Source organism: Dysidea avara, chromosome 12 (genome assembly GCF_963678975.1).
Source record: "Dysidea avara chromosome 12, odDysAvar1.4, whole genome shotgun sequence".
Lineage (NCBI taxonomy): Eukaryota > Metazoa > Porifera > Demospongiae > Dictyoceratida > Dysideidae > Dysidea > Dysidea avara.
Window position 1 is genome coordinate 17,628,414 of NC_089283.1, and position 24,616 is coordinate 17,653,029.

Consider the following 24,616-nt stretch of genomic DNA (forward strand, 5'->3'; position numbering starts at 1 on the left):
TGAGAAGTGTGCAGTAGGTGAAACATATTTGTTCACCACAAAGCATACAAAAATCAATGAGATCCGATAAAATCTGAAGTTACTCTCATTACATGTACAAACTTGCAGCTAGAAGCAACTGCAGTTTCAAGACAGTCCAGATTGCTAGATGGCTTCCTGATTGAATTGTGCCATTTTCCCCTTTAAAATGGGAATCCCTGGAGAAAAAAATGTGCCTTTTTTCAATTTTTAAACACTGTGCATGCCAAAGTAGCTAATTCCAACCCAACAAACTATATATTTCTGAGATCAGCAATCAATACTCTATCTATTGAGCATATAAAAAGTTCATTTTTCCAAAATTTAAAAATCAGCTGGAATGCTTACTACATGTTTATGCTCGAAGTAATGATTGCTTTTCATTGTGGGTTTGAGTTTTATAGGACACGTGCAGTTATGTGCTAACTAGTGCCAAGGCATGGGAAAGCAGTTTAGCTGAGGTTCAGTCAATGAATTTGGTTTTGAATAAAATGTGATACGATGATTATGATCATTGGAAGCTCGATTGGAAGACAATACAATAGAAGCTCTGATGATAATAAAGTCAGTAAAGCTAGAGTGAATGTCTGGACATTGAAAATAGTAAAGTCTGTGCAGGCCTGCTGTGAGTCTGGGGTTAATATCAACCTAGGAAAATATATATATATTTAAAATCCAGATTCTCTAATAGAACAGTCAAACACTCTAATAGAACAGTCACCGCATGCAAGGTAACAGAGATAATGAGAACCTTTAAGTGTTTATTCCCAGGAAGCTAATACATATGTTTTTGACATGGTATTGCATACATAGCAGTTGCTGTTCTTTGAATACCAATTGCTACAACAATCAGAAGACTGAAACCATGCATAATATTTTTATATGTAATTATGAATTTATGATTTGCATACAAAACTGCGAAGATACTATTTCATAGACGATATAATATCTATAACTTTTGAGGGACTATAGATATGCCCCCAGACCCCCTGCTCTAATATGTCTACTAAATCTGGAGCACATCCCCAATTCAAGCTATTGCTATTAGCAATTGAAGCAAGAGTACATAATAATAGAAGAGGGAGAGTGTCTAACTCTTAATATAATCCATACAAACACACTGCGCTCAAACCCTCCTACTTCAATCCATAAAACTTCTAGTAATAAATCAATACCTTTTAGTGAACAGAAGACCGTTGATATTTCTTAATTGAAGCAGTAGAAGTACTACAACCTCCTTCATAGAGCAAGCCATTTGTCACCTTTGGTGGCTATAGTTGAGTGCAGTGAGTTTGGTGAATCCACTGAAGTTAGACACTCTCCTCTCTACTCTATTATTATATACTCTTGGTTGAAGTGACACTTCCATTTACTGCATTCTATCATATGAAGAACTTCTCTACACAAAGAAAAAACACAAAATAAAAGCATAATGCATTTATGAAAAGCATAAAAACAAGCATAATAGGCAGAAAATTGGGGAAATGCCAAAAAGCATAATAGGCAAATTTTGGAGCATAATAGACTCAAGCCTAATCTTTAGCAATGATTTTAGATTTGCAAGTAGCAGACACTTATCTCCAGTAGCACCACATGCTTGTTTGTGGTACAATATAATAATCTTCTAGCCTCAAAAGAGTTGTAGCAAACACTTATCATTGGTGCAGAAAACGATGGTAATAATTAACAATATCGTGATATTATTGTTTCATTGAAATCTCAATGATACAGATATCATTTCATTAGAATACTGCAGTATTGCTGTAATACTGATCGAGATACTTCCCATCCCACTGCTATATTTATATCTGGTTACAAATTTGCAGAAGCAAAAAGGAAATTTTATATATTGTGTAGCAAAAATTATTTTAAAGTAAGTTTATGATGCCAGAAAGTTGAGCAACTGGAGAGACAGAAGTTTAATACTTTCAAAGTTGGTTGGGGAAAGTTTATCATACCCTTCATACGTAAATTATGTTGATTTTCACCAGCTTTATAGTATCTACTTTATGATATGTAATGATCCGTAAGTAACTTTTTGTAAGGAGGAATTTGTGAGGGCATTAAATCCCCTGTCCGTATCTCTTTTTCCAAAATGTCTGCCTAAATATAAAACCACCAATTAATATAGCTAACTGATAACCCTGAATCTGCCTAGTCATGCGTCAAGTGTCCAGTGGCATTATCGTGCAGGTAATTATTGTGTAATAGCTCCTCTTGACCGGTAATACCAAAGAACCACAAGACACAGGGTCTAGGGACTCTAACATATACAATACAAGACTTGCATGTGCAGTTACTGTGCAGCACCAATCAGATTGCAGCATTTGCCCTTGACACTACTTATGATGTAATGAGGAATTATCAATGTTATTCACAACAACACTGTAGCATAGCCTGGCCCTTTGCAAAATGAGGAAGAGTGTAGTCACTCTAGCATGTAGCATGTTACAGAAAACAGGTACATTAATCAGATTGCAGTGTTGGTAATTACAAGTTTTGTAAGATTTGTTTTGGAGTTACCAAAGGTACTATAGAATTGCATATTAATATGTAGAAGAGTTTGTCGTGAAGTTTTGTAAAGATGCATTATGACTAAGGCTGCTTGTAGTCGACAATAGGGTTTTCTTTAAAACAACAAATAAACGATAGAGGTACATAATAGTGTAAGGTCTTGTAGTTCGAAGTGATGCACTTGTGATGATGCCTAATCAATACGAAAAGTATATTTGGTTGTAACAGCTGTTTGTTAACCTATTTGTATGGTTATTAGATGTGCCATTCTTGCTGCTATTATTATGATATCATTGTTTAATTACATTCCATAATACGCTAGACTTCTTTTACGAAGGGGTGGGCACCACCAGACTAACACTATTGTCACACGAACACTCAAAAGTGAGTTAAACTTGGGTTGAGTATAAACCCAGTTTCTGTTCACAAGCAATCATCAGATGATGGTATTTTCATTGAGTGATAATTGTCTCCTAAGCACTTCATGCATTACTAAAAACTGCAATTTGCTTTTACTTTGCAGATCCGAGTTCAACCCTACTGCTTTGTAGGGTTGAACTCACTTGTGATATTTTATGACTTCGAGGTTCAACCCGGGTTAAGAAGCTCATATGAATGTGTTAACCCACGTTGAATGTGGATTTAAAGTGACCATATGAAAAGGGTGTAACTGTAGGTAGGCATTGTTGGGGATTCCAGACTGATTTTTTTCTATTCATTAGTGAAATCCTTAACACAGGCACTGGCTTGCAAAAGCATCTAGTACGTCTTTGATTCAGATGTCTGTATGGGCTGAAGCAGCTTGACTGATTTCTAAAGGTGACTTGATCCTCACCAATTGCCACAGGTAAGTTAGTAGATCAGCAGAGCTAGTAAAAATGAGCAGATTGTGCACTTTGTGAAGAAAGTATGAAACCTACCTACCATGAAGCATATTTTGAGATATGGAGCTATTGCAGATTTGGCCTTTGGTGTTCTCTACAGTTCATTTTATGCTCAAAAACAGTGACCTTTGTCCATATATCACCCATACAACACTCAATTTGTTCAAAATAGGTGACAAATTGAAGATCTTTATCCAAGAAACAGATTGATACTTGTTGCAAGTTCATAGCATATTCCATTTCAAAGTTATGGTTTTTTTTACCAGCAGCAAATTCAAATTAGAACCATGCATGCATTAATTGGCATGTACCGTCCAGAAACAGTTAATCAGCGTACTTGTCTACAAAGATCTGCAGTTGCTTCAAGAGTATACACTTGGTGATGATATGTCGTCATGTTACATATTCTTATTATGGCAGTTGCCCTATAAATTAACACTACACAAAACATTATTTTATCACTGCATATTTTAGATCTAACACTACAGACTTGTGCAGTGTTAAGGCCTTATTTTAGGTCCTGAGATATGTATATATGTTCAATACTTTTATCAGCCTATTATGCACCAAATTATGCTGACATAATTGTTGCAGTCATAGAGTAATTCACCTATTTGTGTATTACTTTCTATTTTTAATTTGGATTTAGGAATTGAAACTTGTTTCTATATTAACATGAGCAATTATTCAAAGTGCTTACAATTAGCATTTCCATTTTAATTCATTATGATAGCATTAGTACTGATTATGGGTAGTCATTACTCAAATAAAGTCCAGAGACTTACAGCACAAAGAGGTTTACATGTGCTTGCCACACTCTTCTTATTGAGTTATACTAAAATCTTATCAATGGCGTGTCATGTCTTGTTCTTTTGTACTCAGTAGACACACACAGTTATTCTGGTCAGTAGATACAACTGTAGAATTGTTTGGAGTTAAATTTACAATACTATTTGTTGTTTGCTAGCTGATTTTGTCAATGTTATTACCATTTAATTTTGTTCTTCTGTTTCAAAGTCATTTTCAAGATTCAAATTTGTAAATAATTTTAAACCACTTCTTGATGTACACGTACTTCAGTACATACAAGGACAAAATTTATATTGGACTGTACTGGAACTTTTAATGAGAGCTGTGTTCTTCAGCTTGTCAGCTCTCAACAATAAAATCAGCCTTTTTAGTGGAATAATAGTGACAGGAGTATTGCTGTCTATACAAGGTGTTGTACAACTCTTTAAGAGCTGGCTCAATAACATACAAGAATCTTTCATACTGCTTGACCTTTATTGGCGTATGTGTTTCAACTATATAATAACTTCAACGATGTACACAGTACAGTATCTCATCTTGGTAGTGCTTGTATACTTCATAATGTACACTAGTATAACTACATTATGTAATGTGAATTACAACAACTGATGTTTGCCATCCATTCTCATCTCAAAGAGTGGAGAATATAGGAGAAAAGTAAAACTATATCATATGAGTTGAGTAAATACTATGAGCAGTACAATCCCAAATGTTACATTTAATTACTGAATTTCGTGAACCTCTCATTACAGTGACTGAATAACTATGTGTGTATATGTACAGTATTACTCTTTGTATACATGTACAAAAATGTTTTGTGCCATGGTTTCATATAATTATACTAGTATTGGTCCCTTTTCTATGTGCAGGACATTACATATTAACTAAATTATATTGGGAACCAAGCTTTAACATCAGCGCCATTCATGCCCTATAGCATACATGGTGGTATCACTTTTAAGTACATGAACAATATGCCACCCTGCAAGTGTACTGATGTGAAGCATGCAGGTACTACAGTATAATACTGCAGTTATATTGCTTGCTAAGTTATAAGATAACTATGTGTGTAGTATTGTGCATATATCTGTTTTATACTTATGTTTATATACACAAGTGCACATTATATGCATAGTACTACACTGTAGTAGCATTACACAGGCCAGTTGTGTAACATAGGCCAGTTGTGTAACATCATTTGCTATTACACAGGCCAGTTGTGTAACATCATTTGCTGACATTATTAACTTGCAACAGAAAGAAATGAATTTATGTACCATATAGTGTTGGTACCTACCCCATAGTGCAGGACTTGCCTTATTGTGTATATTACACACCTATAACCCTAAGTTTAAGTTGAAATTGCTATACAATATTGTAACCCAAGTATTAGCTTATAACATTGACACCATTTACATGCCCTATAATTATGGTAATGTAGTACCCAACTTCGCACGAAGTATACAAAGTGAAAGTACATGAGAAGCAACTGCACACACCACTCACTGGAGGGACTATATATTTGCATAGTCCCAGTAACACAGTCATGTACATGTGCTATTGTGCAGATTACACAATATTACCTGCTCTATCATGTACTGTTGGTCACAACAATGTATTTCAGAACTATATTATACAGAAAATTATGACCAGAGCCTTAATATGGCTTGTATATACTGTGATTTTTAAAATTCTGTGCTGTACGTCAGTGCAAACTTATATGCTTAAAGCATACCCGTGTTTAAGCACTTTTATATTCCAAATCACATGCTTAAGAAAACTGTCTGTCTAGCAATAACCAGACTCTCCTGTAGATTCACTAATATTGTAGGATCAACCACATCTGTGATTCTGTGTACAAAGAAATAAGGAATAGAGTTAATGAAAATGTGAGAATTATTGCCCATGATACACTCTGTATTATGTGTTTAATGGCCAAGGTAACTACTGCTTCAGTAAAATAATTGGCATGGTTATATACTGCTGTAATTCATACATACTTAATTTTGGACTAAATGTCCACTATGACAGCTATACATACATGTGCTAGCAGACTCTGAATTGAGGTATGGTCAGGTGATTATCCAGCTAGCTATACCTACATAGACATAGTAGACTATTATGTGTGCACATGTGTAAACGAAATAATCACTCTCAGCTATGTTTCACTAGTACTGTTGCATCTTATCATTTACTTACTAGCTTTTAAGCAACACTCTGAAGGAAGATTGGAAATCCTTGGGTTGGGAAAATGTAGTATCCCATAGCAACAAAATGACAGCTATTGTTAGTACTACAAATAAACATCTACACGTCAGCCTTTGTGGTACCTCTATTACTTTGTGCAAGGACAATAATTTTGAAAACTCATTATTAGTATAGCGGCACAACCAAAAAATTTCATAAAGCCATGAAATTTTCCACACAAATAGTAGTCCTCAATATATATATATTTTCAGATATAGTGCCATCACTGATTTGACCTTTGGTGACCTTTACTGCCATTTTTGTACAGAAAATTGATCATTTTTGTCTTTAACTCCCTGAGGCAGTAATTAACTTGTTCAAAGATGGTAGATCTTGTTGATAGAAACAACTTGGTTTTTATTTGAAGTCAATAGGTGATTTCATTCTTAAGTTATGAGTATTTTTATTAGCTGCAAAATTTGATAAATTTATCCATAATTATCTGCCCACAGGTAATTCACACCTCAAGGGCAGGTAAATTTATCAAATTTTGCAGCTAGATCATAACTTTGTACTGAAATCACCTATTGACTTCAATAAAAACCAAGTTGTTTCTATCAGCAAGTTATTTATTTTGATATTATGTTTTAACAAATTAATTACTGCCTCAGGGAGTTAAAGACAAAAATGATGAATTTTCTGTACAAAAATTGCCATAAAAGTCACCAAGGGTCAACTCAGCAATGGTACTATATCTAAAATTACATGTCATGAGGAGTACTATTTATGTGGAAAGTTTCGTGGTTTTTTGAAAAGTGCACAATATTGCCAATTTTGGGGGCTACGTGACATCATGCCATTTGTGTGGATTTTGTCTGTTGACTGACCATTAATGTAAGGTCTGGTCATGAATTGTATCATGTGGCTTCAGGCTTTCTGAAGTTTGGCTGGTCAAGCCACTGAAATTTTGAAATAAATACAAGAATGCTATATAATATTCTACAATAGTGACCTGATTTTGGAAAATCTGCTTTTTGCCTACTTTTGGGCACATCGGTAAATTTTATAGTTAAAATGAGGCACAGGGTGGTTCTCTGTCTTGTGTTAAATTGTAGCTTTATATCTTCAAGACATGTGAATCTAATACTTTATATATGACTACTGTGAGACTGTGTGACAAACGGTGAAGCATAATAGGCGCAGGATGTTTATATATGCCATACAGCTGGTCCTCAAAAGTTCAAAAAGATTTCCATACTCTAATAAAACAGTCAGTAATTAATTGACTAAATGAACAATATATCTTTACTTTTAATCATAGGGTGAAGTTATTATCTAAATCAAAACAGCCAAGCTGTAAAAAAGGGTGCAGACCCCAAAAAGCCACTATGAAAAAGATGTGAAATCCAAGTTGGCAGCCAAGAAATGGCTTTGATGGTAGGTAAAATCACAAAAATTTTAGTAACGACAATTCAGGTAAATTTGTAGTGCCTCCTCCACATTTCAATAGGACTCAACAAAAAAAATTCACCTGAATGGTTTCATTAAAATTTTTTGCTAGAATCACAGCCATTTCTTGGCCACCAACTCGGATTTCACATTTTTTTTCACCATGGCTTTTTGGGGGTGGCACCCTTTTTTACAGCTTGGCTGTTTTGGATCAGATATCACAAGTGTGTCATGTGGCAAGTACAGCCAGTGTGGGCGAACGACATGCTTGTTTACGGAACCAGAAACCGCCATTTTCATTATGATAATTGGTAAGGTAGCACAATGCTGATTATATCTAATGAAAATAATAAATTTAGGTTTTAATTAAAAAAGATTCAGGAAAGTAATTACATGTAACTAGTTAAAGTATGTGCATTAATTATAAAGCCTTTGTCATAACATGAGGGGGCAGTTTTGTAAAAATAGCTATTTTGGTAATTGGAGGTATTAGCTGACTATAGCTGTTGGCAGTATAAATCTAAGTGGGTGGTATTGTCTGGTGTTGATGGATTGTGGCAAGAAATAATTTGGTATTTGTAATGCTGGTTCCTGGTGGTGGACAATTCTGTGAAGAAGGGATAATCGATTTACTTTACGCCTCTGTTTTATGTGGGCCAGTCAAGGCTATTTAACATCACTGAAACACTGCTTTGAAAACTGTACATATCTGAGACCCTTCGAGGCAACAGCTAATAATGAGGATGGAGCTTGTGTATAGATGTTTCTGCTTCAGGATTCTGGGGAGGTAAATATCAGAAGGAATTTTTTATGTCAAAGTGTTTAATGTTATTAATGCACACAGCTTCGTATCGTGGTACCCAAGTATCCTCACTTTATCAATGACAACGGAAGTATAAACAACGTATTAGGGAAATTGAGATGGGTTCTTTTACTCCACTTGTATTGTCAACATTAAGGGGTGGTATGGGTCATGCTTCTGCTGTATTTGCTTTCCTTCTCTCTCTTCAGAAGGAGTTGTATATAGTTCAGCTGCCTTGCAGGATGACATAGTTATTCATTGTTACGTTCCACTCTTATATGTTTGAGAGGAGCTAGATCACATCAGGACTGTCCACTTTCACAAGGAGCACTTGACCTTGCACTAAATGAGGGTCAGGTGGCTTCAGCTCATTGATTGAAATTTGATCTTAGTATTTGTCTAGCACTTTTTAACATCTTTGGTACTAGGAGCAGTGGCAAGGAGTGTTGGTGACTCTGGGAATAAAAAAAATCTAAAACTAAAAAAGTTTTAGCTCCATAGTGCTTAAACGGTATAATTAATCATTTCTGCTATGGAAACTTCCTCAGAGTAGGGAATCTCCCATTCCTAATTTGAGTTGAATCTGCCCAGCTATCATTGGGGTATACATGCCTTCAAAATTCGTCTTATTTCGGTTCTATAGCCATGCAGTCTTCAACAATTCCTGTAGTAAAGGGAAAGAAATTATCAAGGCCAACTATAGGCTGATTTTGGAACTTACAAAAAGAAGTAACTAAAACAGCCAAGTTGTGAAAAAGGTGTGGCCTTAAAAAGCCTGGGTGAAAAAGGTGTGAAATCAAAGATGGCGGCCAACAATGGTTGCAGTGATAATAAATTTTAATAATGGCAGTGTGCTTTGTTAAAATTTATTTATTAATAATAACATCATTGCAGCCATTTGTTGGCCGCCACCTTTGATTTCACAACTTTTTTCACCCAGGCTTTTAAGGTCACACTTTTTTTTCACAACTTGTGTGGATAATACAAACACAAAGTAAGACTATAGCAAAAATTACAACACACAAACAACACTGAATTAAATAGATGACAAGAAATGGCTTTTCATATACTGTAGTTTCGAAAGTTTCTAGGCCTTTAATGTTGGCTGGCAAGGAATTCCACAAATGGGTGGCTTTGTACTGGAAAAATCCTTGAGTAAAACTTAAATTGCGGTTGACAAGGTCGGCAAAATATAGTGCAGTCCATATAGTGTTGTAGTTAGTCTTATTATCAAATTAGAGATCATACACAACAAAGGTAACAGCAATAAAGTTAAAGTACAAAGTATAAATGGCAACATCATAACATATGTGCATGTATCTGCCCAAGATATGGCACATTTGTCTGTTTACTGTGTACATGCATACTTAGAAACTAATTTGAGATGAGCACTATTAGGAATATCACCATCTACTGCAAGTATTGTAGTAGCAACATCATGATCACATATCATTCTTACATCAATGGAATGACTATCTCCATCTCCAGTGTAATGAAATGTAAATGATTTAGAGGTGGCATCATAATCTATTCTCGGACTGTTATTTCCAATGTTGTAGTATACATCATGGTATGGGTCATACTGGCAGGCAGCTGCTCCATCACATTTTCCAGAAGAATCCTCTAAATGTATTCCACTGCAAGGATTGTAGTAGTAGGTATGGCCTTCATTGTCTTTAGCAGTCAGTGGTACATATGGGTTGTCTAGATCATGAAGGTTGATCACTGCACCATCACTAGTGCTCTTACAGGTACATGAGTCAGTTTGGTCGCATGTTCCATTTGATGGTGGACCACCACAACCATTAGGACAGGCACACACACTGTAGAGATTGTATGTATATCCATCACCAACTGCTCTAAACACAGGCTTATCTGTTTGATTGTGATCACAAATCAAATTCACAGTTGAAAAACTATCATTGAATTGAATGTACTGTACAGCAAGTTGATTATTGTTGAATACAAACCTTGAGTAGTATGCTCTACCTAAAGGAATAATTGATTCCCCTTGCTCTTCACATAGTGAGTTATTTTTACATGAGGGGTTCGTCATAGCTGAGCAAGGATTGTATAGAAAGGTATTTGTTGGACTTACTTCATCTCTAAGTGGGCTACTTGGATTATCAAGAGAATGAAGGTTAATTGTACCAGTTCCATCTGACATTTCACAACTACATGAATCCTTAGCTCTACATTCCCTCAGTGATTTTGTACATTTTCCAGGACATGCACATCGCGTGTAGAGCAAAAAGGTATAAAACTGTTGAAGTGTCTCTCCGTTAAACACAAATCTTCCTTTCATTTCAGATTCATCGCATACCAAACCTACTAGTGATACTCTGCCATCTGTAGTGCTATCTTTAGACAAGTATAATGCAACTATAGTATGATTTTCATCTTCTCCATACGCAAACTCAGTGGTGTCAAGATTTCCCAAGTCATATGGTTGTATTCCATCATGAGTCTGACATATACCAGTATTTGGACACCCATAGTCAGAGAAATTGAAACACGGGTTATAGGAGAAGTTATACCAGAGGTTGGTTTGTTCAGATTTTCCTTCAACTACAAATTCTGGTTCATGTTTACCACTTACTATATCATGTAAATTAATCACGCCGGATGGTTCTACACCACTTAATCTACAAGAACACTGGTCAATTTTAGTACAAACAGGCTGTCCATCAATATTTGTTATGAACGCTAGAATCACCATCACCACAAGTACAGCAGCAAACTTCATCTTGAAGAGAAACACGTGCAATTGTTTAAATAGCAAAACCAAAACAGTTATCACTTTAATTGTGTGCACAATAGTTATGTATGGTAGTACTGTATAGTAGGGACCATGAATGGTTGGATTGGTCGCATTTTCCTGCTAAAAATGTAAACCAAGAACCATTCTTCACAACATCTTGGCACTATTGGTTAGGCATAACAATACCCAAATGTGCCTCCTGAAATGTTACCTTAAGATTTAATTTGATGGAATTTTCTACCTTACCAAATAATTGATCCTTACAATTGTGATGGAAGCCTGAAACACATCTAAATGATAAGTTGGATCTTTTTCTACACAATTCACTGAATGTGCCCTTGCTCACCCTTGTAATGAACTGACAAAAGCAGCCAGGTTATCCAGTTTAGTCTTCAAGGAGGTAAAAGCAAAGACCAGTCTAAAGACTTGTAGTTTTCGTTGTTGCTGTATTGATAGTATTTGCATGTAACTGTGGCTATTTATGTCAAGCTCCAATCACATGATTGATATGAAACTTGGTGGGTGTGTATATTGTTACACACTAAATTGCATCATCTATGGCAGGATATGGCAGAGTTTTTAGATGTAGTGCATTTTAGCACCTAGTTGATATGGAAAATATATGTAGTCATAACAAGTACCGGTAATTGATAATACCTACTCCAGAGGCATATTATATAGGTGGGTTTCTGTGGTTTCAACAGAAATCCCCTTATAAATTTAGCTTGGTAGCAGTTTTAGCTATTCCATTGTTGTTACTGTATTGACAACTTATCATAGCACAATACTGTGTACCACTGTATTTCAGTAGGATGACCTTAAACAGTTTCCACTCGACTCAGCATTGCATTGATTGATTTATGGGTCGGGTGTGCGAGACTACGGCTAGCAAACCTCACCAGTTATAGATTTGATCAAAAACCATTATCTACTCCAAATAAATTCTCTGTTTCCCATCCTCACTGGACTCTGCGGCATTTTTGCAAGCAGGTGAACAGTCTGGCCATTTCCATTATAATATTGGCAGCCATTATTTTTCTGGCACATTTCCATGAAAAGCTGCATAAATGTGCTTAAGCTTGTACCTTCCTTTTTATTTTTAAGTTGCAAAAATAACACAAATGTAGGAAAATAATGGAAGAATACAGAATAATGGAAGGAGAGCTGACAGTAACCAGATGCGAATGGAAACACAATTTATTTGGAGTGGCCTAAATAACGACAATGTAATACACACATGGTAAACCTTGGCCACATGTGACTACAAAGAACTGGTTCAAAAATGAAACCAGTGTGGGCACAACAAGGGTGAGAAATATAAAATTATATGCTAGCGATTATTGACCGTGTTTCGTCCTTTAACTCGACTCGGTATACATGCAATTGCATTTAACTAGTATCCATTATAGCTATTAAACTCTCAGCAATACTTATATTTGACCTCACTCTGCATTAAAAGTGATCGAGATACTCTAATAGAGCAGTCAGTTATGTAAGTACTCTAATAGAGCAATCAAAGCTATATAGCTTATGTTCATTTCACAGTTTAAAGTATTGGGTTTATACCTACTCAGAGCTTCTAAAACTTCAGAATTTTCTGGAGGCAGTTCCTCAGACACTTCAGTTTTTACCCCAATTATAAAAATAAATCAATTTTCAGAAACCCCCTTTCAGAAATCCTATATATTTTGTATGGCCTCAGTCTACCATGTAGAGCATTAATTGAATTGATCTACAAATATGGGACCACAGCTTAGACTTCCAAAATTGTAAGTCACCAATGAGATTCGAGATCTTCAATTACATCATAGACCTGGCTAAACATCATAGTATATCAATAAGATCACGTGGTCGACAAGCACAGATTATGCGTGCTCGGTAAATGAACAAAGGTCTCAATACTCCGTAACAGACCATGTGCATGATCTATTTATTAAACAAAAAGTGCATTGTTAAGCAGCGTGCCCAAGAATTTTGACAGTGAAGGAATCCCATATAAAAGTACCGGTAGTAAAATGCGGCTCAAGCTATAACTCGCCACTAACAGTACAGACAGGGCTCCTCTAATCTGTTATACAGGTAGAGGAATCTATCGTTCCAGAAGTATGCTGGTAAGTAGTCTATTTCCTGAGATTCAAATTTTCCCACGTACATTAGATTGCATCCATTGACGTATAAAATATCACATAATGAAATAACAATACAAAAATGAACCAGGCCACGCCCCTAACTACAAAAATAAATTTGGAAATGTATTACTGGCATTGGGAAGAAAGTGAAAAATTCGGTTACCATTACTTTTTACACTTTGTGCGAGTGCCTTTGTAAACTAATACAGTCAGTTTTTACATTAAAAATTAATATATTACACATATACAAGTTTATAGCGCAATACCTATAGGGCCAGTATTTGCTATTTTACGATATACAGTAGTCCCTAGCAATTTCTCCCAATGGTTTTGTATGGCAATTGTATTGTGGTTTTGAGTTGTCGTGCAAAAATGTTCCTGCAGATATTTGCTGTATTGTAGAACATTTTACGATCACAATCGTATTCTTCAGAATCTGGGATACATTTTATGCCAAAGCCTTTGAAATGATATTTTGCTATTTAGTGTTGAAATGAAGCGATGAATGTAAACAGCAACATTTCATGTCGTGTACCAAGTTTCTCACCTCACCAGGATCTCTGTCTGTCTATTTCAGCCAGAATTCAGTGAGTTAGCACTTTTCTGTGATACTTGTGTATGAATGTGAGGTGGGGGATCTGTAAAGGTTCCCTAAGCAGACAAGTACACAAAAAAACTTGGAATTTTCAACTAGAGTAGGGACCATAACACATCGATAAAAAGTACTGAAACAAGCTGGAATAGTGCATAATATTAAATCACAGTAAAACAATAAGAAATTCCTACTGTGCTCTTTTTGTGTACTTGTTTGTTTACTTTTTTTGTAAAATAAAATTATTATGACTGGTGAACCCACAATACTGCATCAAAAGAAATAAAAAGTGGTGCTGCATGCCCCAGCTACCAATTGTCGTCTGAAAAGTGAAGTATCCATTACGCTTCGTTGTCAGCTTTGTTTAACCCGTTACACAGCATTACGAATCAAGAACTGTTAAAAAAACAATCAAAGTAACCACTATGAAAAGTACGGATGATTTTCGTTATGAAGGGAAGCCATTACATGCTACTGCCAAATTGAGCTGCCAGCAAAGATGAATGGGACACAAAGAACACTGGTAAGTCCATAAAGAATGCATTGTATGTACTGCGGTATGCTAAAAGGCACCTTCAGGCCAAAGCAACATTGAACAGTGAAAAATCAAGCCCATAACCTTAGCCGTTATTGAGTTATGCTTGTCTGAGGCATCAGTCAGGCAGTCAGTCAATCAGTCACTAGAAAATTCCATTGAATAATTTAAAAAATAAAATTCATAGCAACTTGTTGAAAGCATTTCGGATCCATCTGAAGACTTGTTTGGGCTCAGTTTTACCTAACCAATACTGCTTCATCATCGTTACGGGAAAGTGAGGCTGGTTTTTGAGTGGTTTTTTCATGGGCCACACCTACACCTTTGTGGTCCCTACTGTCGTACTGTATCTGTTAGGCATGAGGCTATTATGCTCCAAAAATTGAGCATTATGCTTTTGAGCAGTGCTCAAAAAATCACCTATTATGCTTTTGAGAATTGCCCATTATTCCCAAAATTATGCCACAATAATTGGCTAATAATGCCAGTTTATTGCTGTATCAGACCATTTTCATTGTTGTTTAAGGTTCCAATAGTCTTGAATTCTTTAGTTGGTTGCTGTATTAGAGTATTTCGTTTCAACGTGACTGCTTTATTAGAGTAAATAATATTCAGTGACTGTTCTATTAGAGTTTCTGACTGCTCTATTAGAGTATCTCGATCTTTTTAATGGAATTGTGCAATCTGCAGATTTTCCTACTGTTAAAGCTTTATAATCACCTCAAAATGCTAGCATAATTCCTGATTCCCACACATACCTATTATGCCGGAATAATCGCCGCATCCCTAGTATCTGTAAAGGTTCCCTAAGCAGATAAAAAAGGTCAGCTGTCTTGTATAAATGTTCATCAATCTCAGTGAATCGAGTATAAACGTATTGTGGCTACTATAGTTAATGTGTGAAAATCATTCATACATGTTGGATCCTTCTAGATGAAAGTTTTACAGTTGTGTTCTAGAGACCAAGATGGTCAGTGTATCTTAAAAAGTACGTGACATGCATTAATGCTACCATATAAGGTTTTATGCTGCATGTAACATATATTGGTTATTCACAAAACATGTCTTCTTGTGGGTATTCAGGTCACCAATAGTTATGCCTGACAGATCCAATGTAAGGAGGACTGGTATTTGAATGTGTGGAGATGAAGTTGAAGAACTATTCTACTGGCAGCTTGACACCAACAGCATAATCCATTACTAATCATTATTAGTCTAGGGATGTGACATTGCTGTAACTTCCAAAATTCAATTTAAAGTGTGATATCTTACTGAAAGTAGAAAATACAACAGATTGGCCCAGTAGTACTGTCAAATATTCATTTAATGGTTCTACATGTGTTGATGGACAATGCAGGTAATCTAGTACTGCTATTCATAAATGTTTATATCGGGAAAAGCTAGTTACATGTATGTTGATCAGATTATTGCAGCTTCAATGGCATCTGCTGAATAATTATATATACTGATACTGTAAGGAGGATAAGGGTGGTGAAATGGCTGGCTGTGACAATCATAATTGTTAGTATGGCTCGTGGTTTCACCTTGAATGTCTTGAGATACCTAAACCACTTTCCAGTAAGTGGTATTGTCCAAACTGCAGGACAATGCCTCAGTTTTCCCATAAGCGGTCTAAGCAATGACTTCACATTCTTGTATTTACTAACATCATGTATATGCCGCATTAAATTGTTCTGCAGATTTTTTATAATGACATACATACATAACAAGAGTTGGACTCTTAATAATAAGAGTTGGTCTCTTACTAACCGATACAATCTGCCGTTAAACCATTAATATTAATTAATACTTAAATGTTACAGTAACATAACTAATCCACTGAAACGACCAAAACACACAGCTTGTTTAGTGCTGAACATACTAATATTATTTTATCAATTGGTGGTTTGTCACCGGGGTATTTGGGCTTCAGAAATTCAACTGGCACATAACTCATCAATAATGAGTAACTCTGATGGGTAGCTCCAATGATACATTCTTTGTGTATATGCACATTAGCCAACTTCCTTGTTGCTTCAACATCAATGGGGAAAGTTGTGAGTAGTCATTTGTAAATTATGGAATGTGAAGTGTTGTCTGCATTCTGGCCACATCTTCAGCAATATCAAATCCCTGATCAGCTAGAACGCAATCTCCAGGAAGCAGTTTATTTAAATATCCAAAGTGGACTGTTAAAAGCTTGTCACTGACCCTTCCACCCCAAGCAGGTGAAATGAAGGTTGTTACACCCTGTGGGCACATTGCAATGAATACCTTAGCTGTATTTATGACCCGATGAACAAAAACCCAACTTGTTAACATTTTCCTTGAATTTCATTTTATGATATTTGTGTTATCTAGATGGACTGTAAAAGTTTCAGCCTTTTCTGGTATATGCTTTTGGAGTTATAGCGATAGACAACAAGAAGAGCAAAACAATCAATTTATACGGTGCCTATATATACGGAAAGAAAATTACAGGCACTCGTTTAATCGATCATTACTCTTGAGTGCAATGGGCTACAGAATTGGGACTTGTGTCATTCTATTCATCATGAACTGGGACATTCAGCAAGGTATAGATTTGGCTTAAATACACCCATACTATTAAGCAAGAAGGCTGTTCAAGCTTAAACATGACAAAGATAAAGTTATGTTTTACTGCAACGTAAACAAACACACGTAACTCACGTTTGCTCCATGGTACAGAAACGAAACAAAGATATTCCTACTCTCCATGAAGAGGCGAATCCATTGTTATATTAGATTATTCAATTCCAGTCTTCCTTCTTTGTTTACTGAAGCGATAAAATATTGTGTAAATATTTTATGTAGCACATGTTTTTACCCAATGTATTTCAATGGCATTTACCTCTAAAACAGAACTATGCAAACAAGTCGGATTTTTGCTAAGCGGGTCACATTTGCATGTTTGTATTGAGACCATGTACATAGATGATTTTGCCACTAGATGACTGGGGGTTTCAATTTTGATCTCATAACAGTCAATGATTGCCACAACCATAGTGCCATATGTTGCCTGAAAACAACTGGGCATAGCCTTCCATAGTTTGTCTCTTTCAAGCTACTTAATAAGCCACTCCAAATGAGAAGCCATTACCAAACATTTCATGAAAATGCCTGCAGACAGTTGATAAAGAAATTCCTAATCAGTAAGCAATGTCTTGAAATCCAAAGTTCAGCTTAAATTTCATCAGAGCTATCATAAATGACCTCCAGTAGTATGGGTGTTTCTCACCGAACCCATTACTAATTCAAATGTTTTCAACAACAGAAGGCTTGTAGCTAAACCAGTATAGTAATATTGTACCTTGTCATCATCTGAAATAACATTGTTCTCAGAGAAACAATTGTCATCATCTGTCTGCACAGCTTTGTTGCACATTTTAGAGGATCTCAGAGTTTGCATTTTGCTGTTAACTGTCTCTATTCCTATGCTATTTGTCAGTACACTGAGAAATGGCTGACCAGACTGTTCTGTTGTTGTACTGGTGATGGTCAAGGTATCAGTCAAGGTACCGTTCGATATACTAGTCAAGCTACTGGATAAAGTATCAGTCAAGATACTGGTCAAGTCACAAGATAAGTAATTGGTCAAGGTATTGGATGACTTACTGGTCAAAGTACTGGATGAGGTATCGGTCAAGGTACTGTTCGAGATATTAGTCAAGGTACTGGATGAGGTATCAGTTCAAGTCACTGGATAAGTAACTGGTCAAGGTACTGGTAGAGATACTGGTCAAGGTACTGGATGAGGTATCTGTCAAGGTACTGGTCAGTACACTGGATGAGTAAATGGTCAAGGTACTGGATGAGTAACTGGTCACAGTACTGGATGAGTAACTGAGTAACTGGTCATGGTACTGGACGAATAACTGGTCACAGTACTGGATGAGATACTGGTCAAGGTACTGGATGAGTAACTGGTCACGGTACTGGATGAGATACTGGTCGAGGTACTGGTTAATTTACTAGTTGGGGTACTGGTCAAGCTACTGATCTGAGAATTAGAATCACAAAGTGTTTGATTTTTGATGGGCTTTATTCAGTACAAACGTAATATTGACATACAATAGATGTTTTAGGCACTGCATGCTGATTTACAGTGGTAAGTTCCTGGGTATAAATGCAAATCCCGCTTACCTTGGGGAAAGTTCGCAATCAATCCCCCCACCATCAGCTCGTATCTGTGGTAGTCAAGCATTACATTGATGGCTGTGCCTAGAGTCATGGCAGTCATGCGATTAAAAAAACTTAAGACCAAAAAACCTAAGAAAATGAAAAATACAAGGTTTGAAAAAAGTGAGTTTCGAACCCAGGACCTCTCATTTATTTTATTACCGAGCATACAGCTCTGATGTACCCAGATCATACTCTAGCTCAGTGTTCTAACCACTGGCACTGCAACCTTACACCCTTAGTTTGTACCTTATATATGCCATTCATGAAGAAGCCTATACTTATTTAACTAATCACTTGCATGTTTACATGTACCATATACTCAATTCTGAGTCCTGTACATTACAATAAATAAATAATACCAGTAAAGAAGAAACCAAACCTGAACCTGACCCTAGTTCTAAAGTACAAGACGCGTCCCCTAAAGTCGAATGTTCGGAGCACGTTAGCTACTAGGCGCGTGCCCTAAAGTCGAATACTAGACGCTTGCCAACCCTAGCCGCGGCTCGCCTCAAACTCAACAAAAACTTTACTTCATACAACTAGTGTGTGAATGCGCCGTGACTTTAGCAGCAAAATGTCCAGCCTCACCGAGTGACGTGACTCTAGGCACAGCGTAGCTATTCGGTAGCTACGTACATCCGCATCGCTAGGCCATTATGAAATAGTCTCGCGCCCTCGCTCGCGCCGGTGACCAGACCGCTTTTTCTCTTTTTCATTGGGTGGAAAAGGATTTTTTTTCCCCTGCCCAAAGACAACCGAAGAGAAACAAGTGGTCTCAGTGGCCATGAGAAACTATAGCTACTTTTCACTGATGCTTATGATGAGAGCGCTCACCTCGTAACGACTTTCTTCACCACTGCACTCCTCCAACCAATAAGTAATCTACAGGTACTCGTAACGATTGCAAGTGTCACTACTGTTGCCACAAGCCCACAACTCAGTTTCGATGCGTCTTGTGATGCGTAGTCTCGTGACAGACCCCACCCACGCCCGGGCCTGCCGAGTGTCCACCCTCCGGCGCTGCCCACTAATCAGCGCGCATGTCGGATCTCAGATATAGGTATATTAGAGTGGGAAGTGTGGACATTTTTGGTGTATTTCAGGCCTGGATTTGTGACCGGATATTTGGAAAACCAGCTTTACTGTCACTGCTGTCATACATGAAAATCACTCCATCCACCCACGCGCTTAATCACGGGATCACAATGTGTGAGCCTATCCTAATGGTTGTGGCAGAGTGCTCCATCATCAAATGGAACATGTAGTTAACCAAACTGACATAGCTACCTGTAAGAGTACTATATACGTATAGTGATGGTGAAGTGATCAACCTTCATGATCCAGACAATCCTTATACATTACTGGCTGCTAACCACTAAAATCCTTGTTATTCATTTCATTTTTAATTAATAGGATTCCGGATATCCGTAAATTTTGCAAAAAAGTTCTCCGTGAATCTTCCGTTGGAGAGTTGGCACAATCAATTCGCTGCCGTACAAACAATTGGATCATTTCTAGGGTTTCTGGGGGCAAGGAGTAGTTAGTTTTCTGCTACAAATATGTTTGTGTGCAGTTTTGTTACAATTATAAGATTATTTTGCGATCATATAGCCACCACAATGTTATGTTCTCTTTGCATGAAACGACTCAGGACATGTTAGTTACACCAAGGTGAGCATTTTTGTCCATGTAGTTTTCAATATTACTATGCTAAAAGTCAGCAAATTTGCACCACAAATAGCTCATCTCTTTGATGCACCATTTTGGTAGCTGTCAAGGAGCTGTACATTAAGAGACAATATAATCATACAAGCAGCTATAAATCAACAGTACAACTCCTTGCTTTGCATGCACATTGTCTTTTTGAGTAGAGGTGACTGGTACAGAGTGGTTGCACTTCACCATGTGTATGCTGTTTTTCCATCCGTAAGATGCTAAATGCATGCAACTATTTAGTGGCTTTCTGTGGAGGTGATCTTTATTCAGAGGGTCTTACAAGTAAGGTTACACTGCATGTGGTCCATTTATTAAGGTATTTATAACAGAAAACAGAAGTTCAAAATGTGATTGCAAAGCTCAGTTATAAGCATTTGTTCAATTGTGCCATTTTTGGGACTATTTTCAATGGAAAGATATGGAGAAATTTTTGCCTATTTTCAAAGACAAAATTGCTTCATCCTATGACGGATTTTTGAAAACTAATTAAGTGTTTATGAGATCCTAAGGTAGTACTGCACAAGGCCATGCTAAATAAAAACTATTTCCATTAATTTTAAAATTCTCCCGGAATCACTATTATTAATTAGCAGAGTCCCTAAAGGAGTAAAACGCTAATATAAAAATTAAGTTAGTTATTAGTTAATACAAGTTTAAAATCTGCAAGGGATAGGTTATTAATGTTATTGATTTGGAGACTGTTCCATTCAGGTATTGTTCTGGGGAAGAAGGAGAATTTGTAAGAATCACAAGAGGTTTTTGAATGTGGTAAAATTTACAAGGATGATGCATGATGTGATCTAGTTGATGTCAGTCTTGCGGGTGAGGGTAAATATTGTTCAGGTATTAATTGGAGATGGTTTACAACTTTAAATAGTAAGATCAATCTAAGATATTTACGATGACTTTGGAGGGTTGGCCATTTCAAATCATTTAGCATTACAGTTACTCTGTCCAAATTGTTATTCCATGGTTTATTGAGAATAAATCTTGCTGCTCTGCGTTGCATTGACTCTAGTTTGTTGATGTCTGTTGATGGTGAGGGTCCCAAATAGGAGCACAATATTCAAGTAGTGGAAACACTAGTTGTTTGTATGCTTGTTCTTTCAAGTAAGTAGAGCAGGTTCTTAGATTTCTTTGTAGGAATCCCAGTGTTCGATTTGCTTTGTTATAAGTATACAGGATGTGCGTTTGCCATGACAGTTTTTCATTGATCCACACTCCAAGATATTTCACCGACTTTAGTTGAGTTTCATACATTGTATAGGTGTAGTTACTTGTAGTGTGGAGATGTGATATTCGTAAAATGTTACATTTAGATATATTAAATTCCATTTACCAGGTTGTAGCCCACTTGGATAGCTGGTTTAAGTCTTGTTGTAATGTTGTATGATCTTCGGGAGTGTTTATGGTTCTATATATTATGCAGTCATCTGCAAATAGACGAAGCTGGCTTTGTATATCATCAGCTATGTCATTGATGTACACAAGGAAAAGTGTTGGGCCAAGAACAGACCCTTGAGGTACTCCAGAATTGACCTTGCATGGGGAAGATAATGCACCATTTATAATTACTTGTTGAGAACGATCTGATAAGAAAGCTGTAAGCCATGATAAAGTGTCACCAGTAATACCATAGAACTCAAGTTTATGCAGGAGTTGTTGGTGGGGTACCTTGTCAAAGGCTTTGGAAAAATCAAGCATGCAGGTGTCAACTTTTTTTTTGTCATTTATAGCCTTAGCAAAATCATCAATAATAGTAATAGGAGTTGTGTTTCACATGAGTGTCTAGGTCTGAAACCGTACTGATGTTTCAATAAAATATTGTGGGTATCAAAATGATTCATTACGTGACTACATATTATATGCTCTAAAGTTTTACAGATTATGGAACCAATGTTAAAGAAATGGGACGGTAATTTCTGGCATCACTTCTTGATCCTGCTTTGATACAGGTGTGACATAGGCTTGTTTCCACACGGATGGTATGATTCCAGTTCTTAGTGAGGATTGAAATAAGTGTGTTAACATAGGTGCTATTTCATTGGCAGTGTTCTTCAGAAAGCAAGAATGGATATTGTCAGGACCAGCTGATTTGTGTGGATTGCTGTCTGAGAGTAACTTACATACACCTGAGGTAGTAATCTCAATGTTGTCAATTTGTGGATAGTGGGATGGGCCTTTGTGTGGGAAATTTGTTAAGTCTTCAGTAGTAAACACAGTTTGAAATTGATGATTGGGTACTTCTGATTTTTGTTGAGAGTCAAAGACTAAACTCCCAGTTTGGGATTTAAGACTAGTAATGGTTATATTATTGTTTTTCTTCTGATTTTTAATGTATCTCCAGAAGAGCTTTTTACCATCCGTGTCATCAGAAAATAAGGCATTGGAAAGATAGTTAGTGTGCTGCTGTCTCATTTGATTGCGCACTTTTTGATGAATGTTTTTGTATTCCCTCCATTTAGTACAGTAACTACTGTTGTAGCGTTTTGCAGTATTATAGAGTCATTACTTTTTTCTGATGAGTCTCTTTAGAGAAGCTGACATCCAGGAACGATTTGTTTTGTTAGATACATATTTACTAGGAATGTGTTCATCAATTAATTTTGTAATGTGAGTGTGAAAGAAAGACCAGTTTTCTTCAACAGTTTTTGTAGTGTTTTGATTTTGTAGAAAATACTGATCCGAGATGGTAACAATGTTTTCACGTATGACATCCCAATTTGCCCTGCTGTAAAGGTACATTTTTCTTTTGTTGTTCTTAGGAGGAATAGTTTGAAGTTGAAATTTTAATAACACTATGTCATGGTCACTTACACCAGGAAAAGGTTGGCAGGATTGAACCAGATCAGGATCTGTAGTAAAGCAAAGATCTAGTATGTTGGTACCTCTAGTTGGGAATATCACAACTTTCTGCATCAGAAAATCATCCATTGTTGTGATAAGGGTGTCTCTTAGTGTAGGTGATATGTATGATTCAAAGAGAGTTCCAGTAGACCAGTCAATACCAGGGAAATTAAAGTCACCACCAAGGATAATTTTTGCACCTGGAAACTGTGATCTAATGTATTGCAGAGAGTCTCTTAGATTATCCAATATTGAAGGTGGTAAGTGTGGAGGGCGGTAAAAACAGCCAAGAATGACATCACTCGAAGAGATTGTATGCAGCTGAACCCAAATGATCTCCAGGCTTGAAGCTATGTTAACATCACATGAAGGTATATCTGTGCGAACAGCAATAAAAACCCCACCTCCTTGCCTGTTTCTGTCTTTTCTATATACAGAGTAGTTTGGTAAAAATATTTCAGAATTTGATATCGCGTCTTCCAAGTGACTTTCAGTGCAAAAAAAGTACGTCTAAATTTTGAGAGAGCATTAAGTCCTGTATCACTAGGTGTTTATTTACAATACCACAACAATTTACGATACCTGAGTGCAAAAAAATTGATATTGAATAGTCAGATTTGTAATTGTTAGTAGCGGAATAAAACTACAGAACCCTATTGGAAAATGTAATGGAGTAGTATTAGCTAGCTGCATGCCAATATTTTTTGAAAATTATTACGGTATAAACTATTGAATACAGTAACATGTCATCTATACGATAGAACACAACATATTTTACGTTTATCAGCCTTTGAACCCAGCAACATTTGCACTGTGCCAGTAATCTTTATTTAAGGTATATGTTCTGTCTTGTCAATTAATTGCATGGAGTAATTGGTGCCAATTAAAGTAAGAATTATCAGGGATACATATATAATCAAGACACACGGTAGTGTGTCGTGCGGCCCAAGAAGCCGGCGCGCAACACCCGTGAGTATATTGACAGGAAGAAAGAAAACGCAATTTTCGCACCTCCGTAGCTCTGTGCTTCCTTGATGAAATAAGACGATTTTTGCTGTGGACACGCCCTCCATCTTCAGTACTCCACATTCCAAATTTGAGCGAAATCGTTTCAAGCGTTCCAGAGATATGCGACTTCAAAAATTGGCTTAGTTTCTTCGTTTTTTTTT

General features: G+C 36.6%; 1 protein-coding gene across 1 annotated transcript; it reads right to left on the reverse strand.

The window, feature by feature from the left end:
• Positions 1-9,830: 9,830 nt before the first annotated feature.
• LOC136241163 (uncharacterized) lies at positions 9,831-19,832 on the reverse strand. The gene is made up of 2 exons (XM_066032337.1): positions 19,719-19,832; positions 9,831-11,410 (listed from the first exon to the last, which is right to left on the reverse strand). The coding sequence occupies exon 2, from the start codon at positions 11,408-11,410 to the stop codon at positions 10,013-10,015; it is 1,398 nt and encodes a 465-aa protein (XP_065888409.1). The 5' UTR covers positions 19,719-19,832; the 3' UTR covers positions 9,831-10,012.
• Between the last annotated feature and the right edge of the window lie 4,784 nt (positions 19,833-24,616).